At 42.5% G+C, this 16682-nt stretch overlaps 1 protein-coding gene across 3 annotated transcripts in view; it reads right to left on the bottom strand.

Annotated features, from left to right (window-relative positions):
- The window catches only part of LOC125720979 (odorant receptor 131-2-like), a 73654-nt gene extending 69888 nt beyond the window's left edge, over positions 1-3766 (bottom strand). Inside the window, exons 1-2 of one of the 3 annotated variants that reach the window (XM_048996905.1) lie at positions 3739-3766; positions 2220-3587 (exon numbers count right to left, since the gene is read on the bottom strand). In XM_048996905.1, coding sequence (XP_048852862.1) covers positions 2634-3578 — 945 coding nt within the window. In that variant the 5' untranslated portion in view covers positions 3579-3587; positions 3739-3766 and the 3' untranslated portion in view covers positions 2220-2633. Of the gene's footprint in view, positions 1-2219; positions 3700-3738 lie in introns of those variants that run through there. The other 2 variants (XM_048996904.1, XR_007385633.1) reach the window with 2 other exon arrangements.
- Positions 3767-16682: the final 12916 nt, after the last annotated feature.

Below are 16682 nucleotides of genomic sequence, written 5' to 3'. Positions count from 1 at the left end.
AGCGCAGTGGTACCTTGGAATATGAACTTAATTTGTTTGCCTATTTAAACCCATCTACCTACCTAATCAATGAAAAAATCATTACCAATCAATATAAAGCTAATACACATGAAACGTACATAGGAAAGCATTAATCATGAAATAAGTGACAATTTATGAGCACGTCAGCTCTGTTGAGGTGAGCTGATGGCGTACTGCAGGTGGCAGCTGGAGAGGAAGAGAAAAGGAGGGATCATTGCTTGGAAGGGGAGACGCGTCTCCATCCGTACAAATTTTAGCATGACTATTTTGTTTTGTCTTGTTCCGAGTTTCTGGTCAAGCTGCAACAGACAAGTTTCAAGATTTCAGTCGAGGTGCAAATCGGAAGAAATCTGAGAGACCCGCTTGACGTCCGAGTTGGTCGAGATAAGAGCCGTTCCAGTTCCAAGCTTCTACTGTATATTGTAACAAAATTGTGATTACGTTTTCAGTCCTGCTCCATTCCAGAAATGGTAAAGGCCTGAGACCAGCCTCTCCGTGGACATTTTTGATTTGATTAACCTTTGTGCCACCATATAGACACAACGAGCCTATAAGACAAATGTTTCACACAGGTCTACTTATACATTTTCCTGTTTATGTCTCAATAAAATATTGTGGAAGCTGAGGTCCACTTGTCTGCTATTGTGAGCACTGTCAACCATCCGCTTCCTTTCCCTTTACATGCTGCAGGATTCATCATGTAACTTCACACAGCTAATCCGCTTAACTCCACTCACCTTCTGGTAGGAGCCCAGCTGACACTAGAGGTCACTGCAGAGCAACAAAGTTAATCCCGCTCAAGCCTAATGATCGTAAAAATAATAACAATGGTTTTGTTTATATTTTTTCTGTCTGGGGTTATGTAGCAGTGTCCTTTTAGTAAACTGCAGTTTAATATTCATAAAATACAAATTATTCTTCAAAATTCCATATAAAACTGCTTCACATTAACACGTTATAACCTGTTACAAAATTAACTACTACACCTGTTAATGAACTTATGGTTTAGCTACTCTGGTCATTGTTTAATTGGTTAACAGGCTATAGCATTGCATATGTAGGTATTGGAGTGTATGTGATGTTTTGATTAGGTCAGACTAAGGGTGCAATCAGGCCTGTTGGTCAGAAGGCCTCAGCACTGACTAGGCCCAGGCTGAGATCTGTGGGGTCTGGCAGTGTCACAAGGCAGCTCATCTCCACAGGGAAGCCCTGTTTGCTCAGCAGCAGAACAAACCAGCCGTCTATCAGAGGCCTGACATTAATAATTGATGAGTGTTAATGGCAGCACCGGGGAGAGGTGTGGAGGCAGGACCAGCTCAGGCTCCCACATGATGGAGGTCCTTCCCCAGAGCAGGGAGCACGTTCAGCCTCTGTAATCATCACGCACTCGACAGCACAGCAGGGAAATTCTGTTGTCAATCGGAGGCATGTTAATAATTGGTATTAGTAATCGTCTTGTGATAATCCATCTATCTTCCAACTGCTAAGTGAGGACAGGGTTGTGGGGTGGGGCGGGCGCAAGGTAGGTGGTCTTAGAGGAATGTTTTATGAGGAGAGGTTAGCTGAGCTGAATCTGTTTAGCCTCGAACAAAGGAGACTAAGGGGGGGATATGATCCAGGTATATAAGATTCTAACAGGTCTGGATGCTATTCAGTCAAATAGCTATTTCAATATCAGTTGAAATGCTAGAACTCCTGGCCATAAGTGGAAATTAGCGGGAGAACATTTTAAAACGAATTTGAGGAAGCACTTCTTTACACAGCATGTAGTTAATGAAGTAGTTAATGAAGAGTATGGAATAGTCTTCCTGCTAGTGTAATGCAAGCTAAAACCCTGGGTTACTTTAAATCAGAGCTAGATGAGATTTTAACAACTCTGAGCTATTAGCTAAGTTCTCCCCAAACGAGCTTGATGGGCTGAATGGCCTCCTCTCATTTGTAAATTTCTTATATTCTTATATATGGAAAGACACAGCTAGTACATAATATACCAATCGATAAAACAACATTGGCTAACTAACCTGGGAGCCCCCTCCCCCTGCCGGTAGTTACAGTATGTTTTGTGGTTCACCATTTCGTATTATTGGAAGAAAGAGTTTCTATTGCCACTAAATACTGTCTTAGCAAACACCAGTTACAGTTGGGGAAATGAGACCCTGACAACTCAGACATCAGCGTATTGTTTGTTGTTATTTTTTTTGCCTTCAAAATGCACATAATCAAGCATGACAGCAAGCAAGTAAACACAAACAATTACACAGATACAGACAACAGGAAAGGCGCATTAGATTTGGAAAATATGACAAAGACATGGTACAGGGCTGTGCTGTTTTTGTAGGGAAAAAATTACGTAGTGATTAATTACTGGATCTAAAGACATGGGAAGAAGAAAACAAACACACTCAAGGAGAAACACAGGAAACAAAGACCTGGCAAAGTTAATCACGATCAGAGACCTATCCCACTACTCTGCCCCCCGCCCTGAGAGATTTCGCCTTGCCTACTCCCCACAGCACTGGAACTATAATTTTATAATGATAAATTCATATAAATCTCTTTAAAATGTCTTTATGACTTTTTCCTTACATTTTGAAATATCTTGATATACTATGTTAATGTTTTGTGCTTGGTTTGATCCTCCAGCGACTGCAGCGGAGGTAACAGAGGAAGAGGGGGCGAACTCCTTCGTCTCTCAGGCCATAGATGAGGGGGCTCAGGCAGCGGGGCAGGAGGACGAGGAGAAAGAAGTTCAGGTAGCGCAGGTGGATAAAGAGGGCTGAGCTGATTGTAGATAGGGCTCTCTCGATGCTGCTGAACAGGAAGGAGGAGAGGCAGAGGACCAACTGGACCAGGTGAAGGAGAACCGTCCTGCTGGCCTTTTTGGCCTTGACGGACCGGGCTGCCATCATGATGCCTGTGTAGGTGCTGATGACGATGATTCCCACGGCAACAAAAAAGACACCGTTAAAGCTCTGGAACACATCAAACTGCCACTTGGCCAGAAAGAGGCGCTCCTGTGTGCAGTAAATAGTTTTAGTGAAGAAATGGGCATCTGTAGCTGCTAAAAAAATGATATCAATCACATAGTTCACAGAGCCCAGGAACCAGACCACTGCAATGGCAATATTGGTTCTCCCGGGGGTGGCGATGTCAGTGTGTCGGAGTGGGAAACAAATGGCCACATAGCGTTCCAGACACATGACAGCCAACGTCAGGGGGGAGATGCGGAAAGTTGTCCCGCTTACAAGGACGATCATGGAGCAGAGCACCTTGATGAGGTTGATGTTAGCCATGCTACACGAGTAGAGCAATGTGGTGAATCCCAGATGGATGGAGTCACTGAGGAGCATTTGGCAGAATAGAAGATAGCGGGAAGTCTCACGGAAGCTGGGTTTACTCCACATGGCAACGAACATGATGAGGTTCAGGGAGATGAAGAATAGGGCAGTGGACAGCACGAGAGATGATTTTATTGTTGTCATGAAGTCTATTGTCCCTGTCATGGACTGGTAGTACAGGAAGTTGAGCTCCAGAGAGGAACCATTCTGGCCAGCCATTGGTCAACTCTGAAACGAAAAGAGCTGAAATGTACATTAAATGTACATTAAAACACAAATTGTTGTCAATAAGCAAAACCAACATATATTTCTCCCAAGAAGGCCCCTATTTAAATGAAATGAAAGAGAGACACAATAAAAGATATATTTGTTTCTTTACCTGCCTCTGTTGAGTACTTGACTCAAACATTTCTGGAGTAGCATGTGCTCTAGTTTATAAAGAATCCAATGACACATGACATCACATGCACTCTGTAGGTGTGTCCAGCATAGTAGGCCCCTGGGGTGAGGTGTGATGGGCATGCATATCTCTGTTGGGAATGTTACTATTAGTAGATTAAAAAGCCATTTCAAGTAAGGATGAAGGGTTTTATATAGGAGAAACTCTCTTTTTTTGTCTTATACCTGTATGTCTTTATATATCTTATATCTTTTTTTTGTATTTTATTATCTGCAGTTTAAAGAAGACGATTTCTCACATTCACTGTCATTGTTATTTACTAAAAAGAAAGATGAAGCAATATAGGGAATTATTCAGTGATTGTAAGGGAATATTGCATGTGTTACATCATGTTTGTTTTTTGTTTCTTTTATTTTTTTGATGCAGTCCTCACCTTTGAGTCACTCTATCGTTACTGTTACTGACTCTACCTTATTAATTCTATGCAAACGTTCCACTGCCATCTGTGATACAGCGCAGTGGTACCTTGGAATATGAACTTAATTTGTTCTGGATGGTTGGTTGAGTTGTGATTTGATTGAGATCCAAGTCGAATTTCCCCATAACAAATAATGTAGATGGATTTATTCTGTTCCAGACCCAAATGATTGCCTATTTAAACCTAACTACCTACCTAATCAATGATAAAATCATTACCAAAGCTAATACACATGAAACGCACATAGGAAAGCAATAATCATGAAATAAGTGACAATTTATGAGCACGTCAGCTCTGTTGAGGTGAGCTGATGGCGTACTGCAGGTGGCAGGTGGAGAGGAAGAGAAAAGGAGGGATTATTGCTTGGAAGGGGAGACGCGTCTCCATCCATATAAATTTTAGCATGACTATTTTGTTTTGTCTTGTTCCGAGTTTCTGGTCAAGCTGCAACAGACAAGTTCCAAGATTTCAGTCGAGGTGCAAATCGGAAGAAATCTGAGAGACTCGCTTGACGTCCGAGTTGGTCGAGATAAGAGCCATTCGAGTTCCAAGCTTCTACTGTATATTGTAACAAAATTGTGATTACGTTTTCAGTCCTGCTCCATACCAGAAGTGGTAAAGGCCTGATACCAGCCTCTCTGTGGAGAGGCTACACTCACCTTCTGGTAGGAGCCCAGCTGACACTAGAGGTCACTGCAGAGCAACAAAGTTAATCCCGCTCAAGCCTAATGATCGTAAAAATAATAACAATGGTTTTGTTTATATTTTTTTCTGTCTGGGGTTATGTAGCAGTGTCCTTTTAGTAAACTGCAGCTTAATTAAGGTTTAGCTACTCTGGTCATTGTTTAATTGGTTAACAGGCTATAGCATTGCATTTGTAGGTATTGGAGTGTATGTGATGTTTTGATTAGGTCAGACTAAGGCTGCAATCAGGCCTGTTGGTCAGAAGGCCTCAGCACTGACTAGGCCCAGGCTGAGAGCTGTGGTGTCCTGCACTGTCACAAGGTAGCTCATCTCCACAGGGAAGCCCTGTTTGCTCAGCAGCAGAACAAACAAGCCGTCTATCACAGGACTGACATTAATAATTGATGAGTGTTAATGGCAGCACAGGGGAGAGGTGTGGAGGCAGGACCAGCTCAGGCTCCCACATGATGGAGGTCCTTCCCCAGAGCAGGGAGCACGTTCAGCCTCTGTAATCATCACGCACTCGACAGCTCAGCAGGGAAATTCTGCTGTTCCACTAACTAGAGACTGGAGTTAGTGCCTAAGCCTGAAATCTCATAAAATGTTGTCTTCCTGTAGTACCACAACCCTAACTATTATTTATATTGATTACAACATTTAACTACCACAATATTAACATGACTTTAGACTGAATCCTTGCTTTGATAAAAGGGTGAAGGATGTGTGATCATTTGACTACACCGGGAAAACCCCCATATACAGTAGACCACTGGGCTCTTCTCACCATGTTGTTTATTTTTGGGAAATACTGCTTGTTCATGACTTTAATGGACATTTCCATTGCTGCAGGTTGCTGGCTGTGTCACCTAACATCTAAAAGCAAGATATATGCCCTTTAGTCCACAGTTGCTGATGAAGCCATTCCCTCAGACATGACCTTAGCCCCTTTGCCTCTGTTTCTCAGGAAACACCAGTGAGATGAGCTCCTGCTAAAGCTTTTCGAACAACAACAACAACAACTCCGTTTTCAAAACTACTGGAATCTCACCTATCAGCTCTCGGTTTAATAATTATGGACAGCAGGGCCAGTCCAGGACTTTTATACCTAACTCAGGAGCTACTTATTAGCGCTAATTTTCATCATTTGTTTCTGCAGCCTTAAAGTGATTATAAAAATTTACATCAGGGCTTTGTGTTACCCACTGTACTGTACCATATCACAATTGATTCATATGTTATTTCAGCACCCCCTTGTGGTGTTGATTGAACACTGCAGGAGATCAAAATACAGATGTTCAATCATTAGATGGTGCTGTTTTCGGGCTGCTGACATACGCACATCTCCACAGAGTTCATTTTCGTTTTTTAAATTTCAGTGACATCATTGGTGTGCTTATATTCCCAAGTCACACCTGACAAGTAAGGATCCCTTGTTATTAATGTCCGTGTATAAAGGTTTGTCCAGGATACCTTTTTTTAATACACCCAGGTGCCATTTATTTTGAAATTAGGCTCAAATGTAGAAAATGTTCTAGCAGAAGTCTTGGACAATCTCTGAATTACATAGTAATCTGACTTCTTCTGAAGCTGTGAGAAATTGTTCATCTGCATTTGCTGCATTGGTACTTGTTGATGTGCGTGTGCCCTGCTTAAGGAGTAAAGGGGAGATCACATGCATAGCTGATTTTCTGTAATTTTATAGCCTGAATAAAAATAAAATATTCTCTTCGTACAGGAACCAAGTCTCTGGATAGATATTTCTACAAAAGAGCCATTTAGTTATTTCTAGAAAAATATATAGAGCCAATGAAAGGACCTGGCGTCATAGTAGCACAGATCTCTGTCCGTGGTGCTGAATTCTCTAATTGATGGACTGGTTCTGAATGAATAGACCAGCTGGCCAACGTGTCTGTGCCACTGACTGGCACCCTGACATATAACGACTTTTAACAATGAGGGGGGAAAAGTCCAGACAGGAAATTAGTCAACAGTAATTAGTAATCACACATAGTTCTCATTTATCATGATGTAAAATTCAAAAACCTTTTTCTATTATTACAGTTTTTGCCCGTTGCTTGAACACGTTTTGCAAAACTTGGCTCATCATGTCAAAACTCCACACACAAGAAAATAAGACACGACACTGGGAAATAAACCATTCACATCTATGTCAAATTGAAACTCTGCTATCAATACCTAACAATCCTTTGTCAAAATGTCGCTCTAATGACAAAATGAAACCCACTTGCATCATATGAATACACTTACAAATCAGCAGCAACACACTAGTCTACTTTATATAAAACACGGCAGGCTTTTGTTTGCACTGTTTTTATTCAGTTCCACAGAAGGCACGTTTTCACAACCCCCAAAAAATGAAATGCTAAATACTGTACATTACAGTCGTGTACTTTACAGTAAATTCAGTTAAAGCAACAATAAAACAAATAATACACTAATGTAAACACAGAAAAACACAATTGTGCATAAGTGGACTTATGGATCCTGCCGTCTGTTGGGGTCTGGCCACAGAATCTCATCAACATCACAAGCAATGTCTGCTCTTGCTAAGCATCGGGGAAAATATCCCCTTGTGTGCCGAATCCATCCATGGATTGACCTTACCTCAATGTCTCCGCAGGCCTGTTCCATTGCCTGCAGAAGAGGCGTGCGGGCATGTGGTTGGCGGTCATATACGCGCCATCTCCAAGCGGAAAAAAACTCTTCTATAGGGTTGAGAAATGGCGAGTAAGGGGGCAAATACACAACTTCAAATTGATCATGGTTGGTGAACCAGTTCCGGATGATAGCAGCCCGATGGAAACTGACATTATCCCAGACAACAACAAACCTGGGCGGCTCTGGTCTGTCCTGTACAACTGCATCATGAAGTGCATCTAGAAATGTGATTATGTGTTGCGCATTATATGGACCCAGTTTGGAATGATGGTGCAGTAGCTACGTCGTCTACTTTTGCTAAGGTTGAATCCAGCCTCGTCAACGTAAATAAATTCATGAGGCTGAGCAGCTCCATTCACGTCCAAGATTCTCTGCAACAAAAAATACATATTGTAGATGGCATTACTCAAAACACACAACTACACTACTACACATACAGAACCGCCCCACCCCACCACACAGTACCTGTGTAGCTTTCCGAATATATCTATGTGGTACTGATCAAATGGTACATATTCAGCTGTTACTGGACTGCACCCATTCTGTATTGTAAATGTAAAGGACTGTTACACTTACCTGTACATATTCATGTCGAAGTCCTTTGACCCTGACACTGTTCCTCTCAATTGGGACCCTGTACAGTTGCTTCATGGTCATGTTGTGCTTTACCAGGATGCGTCTGATAGTGGTAATGCTTACTCGATTTATGTTGTTGAATACCTGCCTATCTTCAAGTATTTGTTGCTGTAGCTGGTGGAGACGGATTGCATTGTTTGCTCTCACTAGGTTCACAATGGCAAGTTCCTGCTGTTGTGTGAACAGGCGCTGCCGTCCACCCCCAGTAGGTCTTCTAGCCATTCTGTAGAAAAATGCAACCACAAATTGTTATTGGTTTGCTTCTTTTTTACAGTACTGTATATACTGTACTTTACTGTGTATACCATACACAGTACTGAAACATCTCAACACGTTATCATCGTATGTTTCACAAAACTACTACTTTTCTTCAAAAAGGAGCATTAGTCACCCTGAAATACAGTACATGTGATACGGCAATGTGATATGGTACAGTATTGAAAATACTCTAGATACAGTCTGAGTAGAGTAGAGAGTTGAAGACATACCTGTTTTCCAGTCGGAATGTCCTTATTATGGATGAAACTGTGAAACGGCTTAGATTAGGGTGGACTCTCTGCCCAGCTTCCCTCATAGTCAGGCCATGGTTTATGACATGGTCCACCAAAGTTGCTCTTATGTCATCAGAAATAATGGTCCTTGCATAGCCTCTTCGACCACTTCCTCCTCTCTCTCTCTGCCTGTCTTCCTCTTCCTCTACCTCTGCCTCTAGCTCTCCCTGCTTCCATGCTTGCAAACTTCTCAAAATGGCTTAAGTGAGGTGTATTTGTAGCTGGCTGATTGGTGTTCCATTTTGTAAGTAAGCATTTTCAGGTGTGTGTCTAAGTATTTTCAATTGCCCAATGTGTTTTGTATTTTGAATAGATGTGTTTTCCCACTGGTACCCTGAGATTTCATTTTTGAATGAAGTGTCTTATGTATGACATAGTGTGTAGTGTGCAGGAGTAAGTGTGTTGTAGAAAGGAGTGAGTGTGTTGCAGAATTGCAACTAAAGTGCTAACCAGAACTTTTATTTAAGGTATGGTTGCACTTTGTTTAAGGTATAGTAACAACAACTTCAAGTTACGTTACTTTGGTTTAAGCATGTGTCTATAGTGTTCAAGCAATGGGTAAAAACTGTAATAGCAGCAGCAAAGCTAACACCCGCAACCAAAAAGCGTAATGTTCCTAATAGAGTGGCTGATCTGTCCTGAAATCGTAAAACTGAAAAGTTTTCAAACACAGTATGTATATTATATAACATGTTGGATAAATAGATGTAATTTATTGGTGACTTCGTGTACATTGAAGTTTCTGCCTTTTAAACAACTATAAAGTAATGTTGTTTGTTATATAAAAAATGTACATTTAAATGTATGAAACAAAAAATGTATACACACACACATTACATTTTCGTTAGCTGTAAAATACAGTGAAGTGAAATCTCCATTATTTGCGTTGCAATATTCCACCACTAGGGGGCAATTTTGGACGGAGGAATCTCTTTAATGGCTGTTACCAACAGAAATGTTTGCTGCTACAGTATTCAGCTTTCTGGGTGTCCTGCAAAAAGAACCAGATGACTACAAGTAGGTATGGAATGCACACTGCCCATCTGACAAACCAGAAGCCACTTTTTGAAATGTAAATTTTGTTATTGAAACATTTTGTTGGATTGCACTCTAGGTTTAATGGAAGAAACTGTGGATTCCATGTATCTCCTGAAAATCTTCATAGTCTTTGTGGAGACAATGATCTTCAAATTCACTTTGAGGTCTTGCAGAGACAAAATGAACTTGCTCCACCAGTCAGCTGGGTTACTGCCATGGAGAATTATATTGCATTCAAAAGTGTATTAGGTCTATAAGGTAATTCTGCTAACAAATTGTACAAAGCTCTCAAAATTATTTTGGTTTTCAGACAACAAATAACATTTTTTCCAGCCTTTGTTCTCCAAATAAGACATTTATTGAAACGTTGTATACAAAAATAAATTAAGCATGTTCAATAAGAACACTTTGGCCATTATACATATTGCTGTGTATAGAGCCATTAAACTGCCCCCTTAAAGTTTTTTACTGCCAAACAAAGCTGTCAGGTCAAAAATCACACTGTTAAAAATGAAGTATAAAAGAATACAAAAATAACTTCTAACAACTTATAACACTTATTCAATAAGATTATAGAACAACATAATCATTGCATTGCAATTCAATCACCATAGGTGGCGTGGAGTACAATAATTAACAGCTTGGCTTCAGGGAATGCCAAACCCTTCAGGGAATGCCAAACCCTTCAGGGAATGCCAAACCCTTCAGGGAATCCCAGTGTTATTTAACTGTCCCATTCTGTGTCCCTTCCCTGTTTGGCCAGTAGGTGTCATTGGTCATCTCGTCCCACGTGTTGTCAGTCTTTCTTGTCCTCCCCTGTTGTCAGTCTGTAGCGTTTCCCTTGTTCCCTGCCAGCCACTTGTTGAGCACGTGGTTACCTGTAATTTCAATTCATTAACTTACTGTTTGCCATAGGCTTTTAAATACATTATAAATAATTTAAAAAAATAACATAACAAGAGATAATACTATGAATTTCCTCACTGATTAATTGTGTTGTGGGTTGGAACTCAGTATGGAGTCCCCACAAAGATACAGATACCTTATATGTGTGTGTGTGTGTGTGTGTGTGTAGCAGGGCCGTAGCACATCTTCTTCTTTGTGTTCAGGAATTGCTTCTTGTAGGTTAAGTTAGAATGGTTTTCACAGTTCTTTGGTCTGGAGATCAGGCTGATTAATCACAGTTGATTTTTGTGGACAATCAACCATATACATATGTACATATATATGTGTTTGTGTGTGTACAGCAGTGTGCAAAAAATCATAAGCAGTCAAAAGAAATTGTGTGATGTTACGATTGTTACGGTTTGTAGCAGCTAATCACTGCTGTTAATAGCAGCTAATAGCTGCTGTCTGTAGCAGCTAAACTACTGTTAATATAACTGCTAATAACATAACAATTTTCCCGTTTTTTGTGTAATAAAGTATATGATGTAGTAATGTGGTGTGTTTTTGATTCAAATATGTTAGTATGGTATTGGCAAGATATTATTGTATCAGCCTTTATTACATTAAGGGGGAAAATTAGCACATTATTGGCAGTTATTACATTAACGGTAGGTATCATATGTGCCCTTGAGAGGTAAAGTGGGCTATCCCACATGTCAGTCAAAAATGACTGTCCAATATTAATTATTGAGGGTCTATCTATCTTTTAAATATACTGAGATCTGTGCTACCTATGATACATATCAATTGTAGGGTATAGACACACTGATTTTTTTTTTTTTTATTCAACTTTGGAGCTCATTTTCTCAAAACTTTGTTTTTGTGGGATAGCCCACTTTACCTCTCAAGGGCACATGTTATATAGGTCTAATGTACGAAGCATTAACGTTAGACATGATAAGCTGGTTACCCACCAGGCAGGCAGATGGGGGCAGGTGGGCGAGGTGCAGCGTACTGTATGATGCAGGGGGGCACTGTGCAGCAGCTAAAGTTCCTCTTGGGTGTAATCATGTCCTGCGTACGGAACCAGCTGCCTTTCTCTGCATTGTAGCATTCCACCTTTGCAGTGACTTTGAAGCCATCGGAGCCTCCCATTGCAAACAGCAAGCCGTCCACCACTGCGATGCCGAAATAGCTCCTTTGTTGTTTCATGGGAGGTGCAGCGTGCCACTGGTTAATTGCAGGGTCATAAACCTCCATACTCCGCACTGGATGAGCCCCGTTGGTACCGCCCACCTGGGAGACACCAATGGTAAGTGATCACTCGGGTACCAAACAGATTAGTAAATATCAGCTTTTTCGAAGTCCGGAAATCTTAAGGAATTATCGCCCTATAATAGCAGACTGCACAGAACCTCCCATTGTCTATATAGGACACAAGCTTATAACTAATTTGTGTTCAACATACATGTCAACATAACTGCAGTGAACAAAGTGGATTTGGGCAACAGAAAACCTGTACAATTCAGTGAAATACTTCTTATGTTAATATATTTTGCTTTTATTATTATTTTTATTAGTACTAAAAATAATACTTGTATTCAGACACTGAAAAAAACAACAAACAGAGCAATTGTGTCTGGAACTACAGAATATAACTATAATCAAAAATCTAAGTTTTACTAAGCGTATTCGTTTAAAACCCAGATATGCAGGGAGCATATGTGTATTGAGATGGGCCTTCCCAGCAGGTCATTTCATCCACTGAATTCTTTTGTTTGATTTAAGCGCATTACAATCTGTGACACAGCAGCAGTGACAAAAAATGAGTCTCAGATAAATCTTGAGATTTGACTCCTTTGTTTCAGAGTACAAGAAAGGAATCACTCACCGCATAGATGTTTCCCTGATATGCAACTACTCCGAGGCCACGTCGGCGAGTGCGCATGGGAGCGATCAAGGTCCATTCGCCCGTGAGTGGATCATAGCACTCCGCAGTGGAAGTGGTCTGAGCTCCATTGTTACCCCCACAAATGTATATCTAGGAAAGATGGTTCACAAGTGATGTGTGTTATGCTGTATATGATTGGAGATGGAGATCTAGAAAGCATAAATGTACATTTAGCTAATGCATGTTTAATCCATCCATCTTCCATAAAAGTTTATTCGGTACAGGGTGGTGGTGAACCTGGAGCCTACCACAGGAAGCACATGGGCATTGGTAGGGAATTTACAGTTAGTTGTGATCATTTCCCTTGTGAACCGCAGCTTAATCAGATAATTATTAAGTTCACTAGGTTTGTTTGAATAGGGAAATCTGCAAATTGTTTAGGATTCTGACCCTCCAGGACTGGAATTGGGTAAAGCTCCTACGTTAACACCAGTTATTGTATCTCACAAGTCTTGGGCTGTGGGCAAAATTGCAAAAACACAGAGCTGGACACCACAGCACTGCCCAATGTGCCACTAATGCAGAGCGACAATGCAAGGTCATTTATGTTTTATCTAAACACTGACGTTTACTGAATAAACAATTATGGATTGAAATCAACCATTTGAAGACAAAGCGAGCTACTGAGTATGTAACATAATCAATTTCAAGGGGAAAATGAGGGTAACCACAGGCAGACGCCCTCCTATTAACCTACCTTTCCATTCAGGGTGGTGGCACTGGCATCCTGTCGCTCCTCATGCATGGGCTGGATAATAGTCCATTCGTTGGCTTCTTGGTCATATCACTCGATTATGATTAGAGGCGAGAAGCGTAAATGGCCACCCGTTACATAGATGGAACCATTAATTACGGCCACGCTAACATTTCAGTGGCACCAGTGCATCGGTGCCATGTGCTACCATGTCCGTGCGACGGGGTCAAATCTGCGTAGTGTTGGTGAAATTGTGGCCATCAAACCCCCCAAAACAATACCCAAAGCCATTTAAACACACACTGCCATGGCCGGACTGGCGAGTCTCCTGCCCCTGCGTTACATCGACCCAGTGGTCGGCCCGGGTGTCATAGGCTTCAATCCAATTGGTTTTGCGGAAATTCTAGCCACCAATGGCCAATAAGATGTCAGCGGGCAGGCGTGGGCGGATCAGTGGCCTTTATTTTTTTTATATATATATTCCCTCCACCACCCCCCCTCTGCGGAGGTCTACTTTATTTCTATTTATTTATTTATTTTTATTTATTTCCTCAAGAGAGGGAGAGGGAGAGAGAGGGGGACAGAAGGACGAAAACGGAGAAGAAGGGAAATAGAGAGAGAGCGAGGGAAAAGAGAAAAAAAAAAGAAGAAAGAAAACCACAGATAATCTGCTTCAATACCTGCTGATGAGAGAAAACAACAACCAACATCTGTACGAGTCACAATGAGCATGTTAAGGAGCAACAGCCAAACAAGACAGTGTGTGTCTGTAAGTACCTGTTTGTACCCCTGTGTGCACACCTGTGTATGTGAGCGCGCTGGTGTTCAAAAGGTCTCTCCATGTAAATGTCTAGTAGTATGTATGGGGAGCCACAGCCCCATCCCTCAGGACATGAAGCAGACACGGAGGAGGCCCGGACCCCAGACAGCCAGAGGCCCCCCAGGGCATGGGAGCCCCCGGAGGACCACCGCAGGGAGAATAGCATCCCTCACCCAGAAAAGGGCAGAGGAGAGCTCCGGAGGGAGGCCATCCGGCAGCCACAGTGCAGGAGCCCCAGGGGGCCGTGGCGGCGAGCCCGCAGGCTACACCAGCGGCCAGCCCCACCAGGGCAGACCAGGCCCTGGGCCCAGAGATCCAAGGGCCCCCCCAGCAAGGGCCCGACAGAGCCAGGAGGGCCAGATCCCGCCAGGCAACCGCCGAGGGCGAGCCAGCACCCACCCGAGCACCCAGCCCTGGACATCGAGAACCACCAACGCACCAGTGGCCAGGTGCCCCATCCACCAGCAGGGAGTGTGGCGGGGGGGAATAGAGCCCGAGATGTTATTTCAGGTGGAGTCTAGAACCCAACCTGACACATGCATATAGACAAACAGGCACACACATATACAAGCATACGTTCCCACCCTCATGCACACATAAACAAATATTTACACATTCACCCAACATAGAGACACACAGAAATGAACGCTGTACACACACTCTCACTCCCCGTATATACTCTCTGTGGACCCCATTTTTTTCCTCTGCCGAGGAAACCGGAAGACCACCCTGGACCCCGCAGCAGCCGGGAAGCGCACCAGCCCAGACCCCGACCAGACGGCCAGATCAGTGACCTTTCAAAGTCAGATCGTGGACTTTTATCGTCGAGATCATGTATGATCTTCAATACATCAGTGATAATTGGCCTGCACGCCGCATTGGCCTTCACTAGATCGTTGGCTTTGACGATCTTCATAAAGTACTCCGGATCCATACGAGCCATGCGAATCTACACAGGAAACAAAAATGAGAGAATTCTCATGAGTTCCTTAGTGCTTTCTGTGAATCTCTGGAGATGAGCAATTCCTAACATTAAAGGTACATTAGCTGAAGCCATTTACATAGAAAGTCTCAGATGTGTCAGCTAACACTTATTTCATGTAAGACATTTCAGTGTTTTGTTTTCCATTATTTCTTACACTCTCCTCCCAGGTGTAATACCTGGAAGCCTTGGTTGTAGACTTATGGGACATGGAAATGGAGGTTCAGTCTCTAGCTACAGTAATAAGGACTTCACTCAATGAGCATTCTATTGTTATATACACAAGTCAATGAGAACATAGTATAACTATACTCACCTTGGGCAACAGAGCTGAAATGTGGGCCTCTCGGGTGGCAGGCTCGTGCTCGATCCACCGGATGATGTCGTCAAACACCGCATCCTCTTCTCTGACATTCAGCTCATCCTGCTCTATGATGTCAGAAAGTTGTTCCAGGGTGAGTTCTGGGAATTCGTTTGAGGTGATGGCAACCTCCTTGAAGTTTTTCAGGATGAAGTCGAATGCAGACTGGCGCAGCTCATAGAGGCAGTAGACATCTCCGATCTTCAGAAGCCCAACACAGTTGTCGAGGCAGAGCTGCTCATGCAGAAAGTCACTGCAGCGCTGTATGATGCCCAGGATACTCAGCCGATCAGCAGCTGCCAGGAGGTTCTCCACATTCTCAGCCGTGACGAGCACAGAGTACGTGTAGGTGTATTCCATGATCTGCTGCATCGTATCTGGGGAAATGCCTGGGAACTGGTACTCCCGCTTTCCCGAATCCTTCCAGTCACCGGTGAACAGAGCCCTGAAAACAATCCAGATGTGAGTCAGAATCAGCTTTTTGGCTGATCACACAAGGAATTTGTCTCCAGTTTGTTGTCACTCTCAGTGAACTTAAACAGGAGACATACAAAAAATAAAAAACAGGACCACAACGGGACTCATTTAATAATTTTGGGTTTCCTAACTCTTCTGATCCAGGGACCCCCAAATGAATATCGACCAGAGCTAAGGACCCCCTGCCACAGATGATCACATAGGTACTTAAGAAGTAGGGTCAGGAAGGGCTTTAATCTTATCTTTCCAGCAGTGGCTCCCTAAAAATATTTTTCACTTAGACTAGAGGGCAGGTCCCCCGGAATATTATTTTTGCCACTGATTGACGTGGTCCACTTTTTGTAATATTTTTACACAGCTATTATATGCCAAAAGTTAAGGTGGTACCTTTAATAACTGTAGCTCAGAAATATTTTTGCTAACCCCGTAGTATACTAATATAACACAATAATTGTCATAACCTGTGCGTCCAACCCTTGTATGTGCTCAGGATGAACCTGCTCTCATCTGTGAAAAGCTCAGGGTGCCAGTGGCAGACCTGCAAATTCTGGTATTCTATGGCAAATGCCAATCGAGCTCTATGGTGCTGGGCAGTGAGCACAGGGCCCACTAGAGGACGTTGGGCCCTCAAGCCACCCTCATGAAGTCTGTCTGTGACCAAACAATCAGAAACATTCACACCAG

The sequence above is a fragment of the Brienomyrus brachyistius genome, unplaced genomic scaffold (genome assembly GCF_023856365.1).
Source record: "Brienomyrus brachyistius isolate T26 unplaced genomic scaffold, BBRACH_0.4 scaffold27, whole genome shotgun sequence".
Taxonomy (NCBI): Eukaryota; Metazoa; Chordata; class Actinopteri; order Osteoglossiformes; family Mormyridae; genus Brienomyrus; species Brienomyrus brachyistius.
Note: the sequence above shows the minus strand (reverse complement) of the source record. Positions and strands in the feature narration are given on the sequence as shown.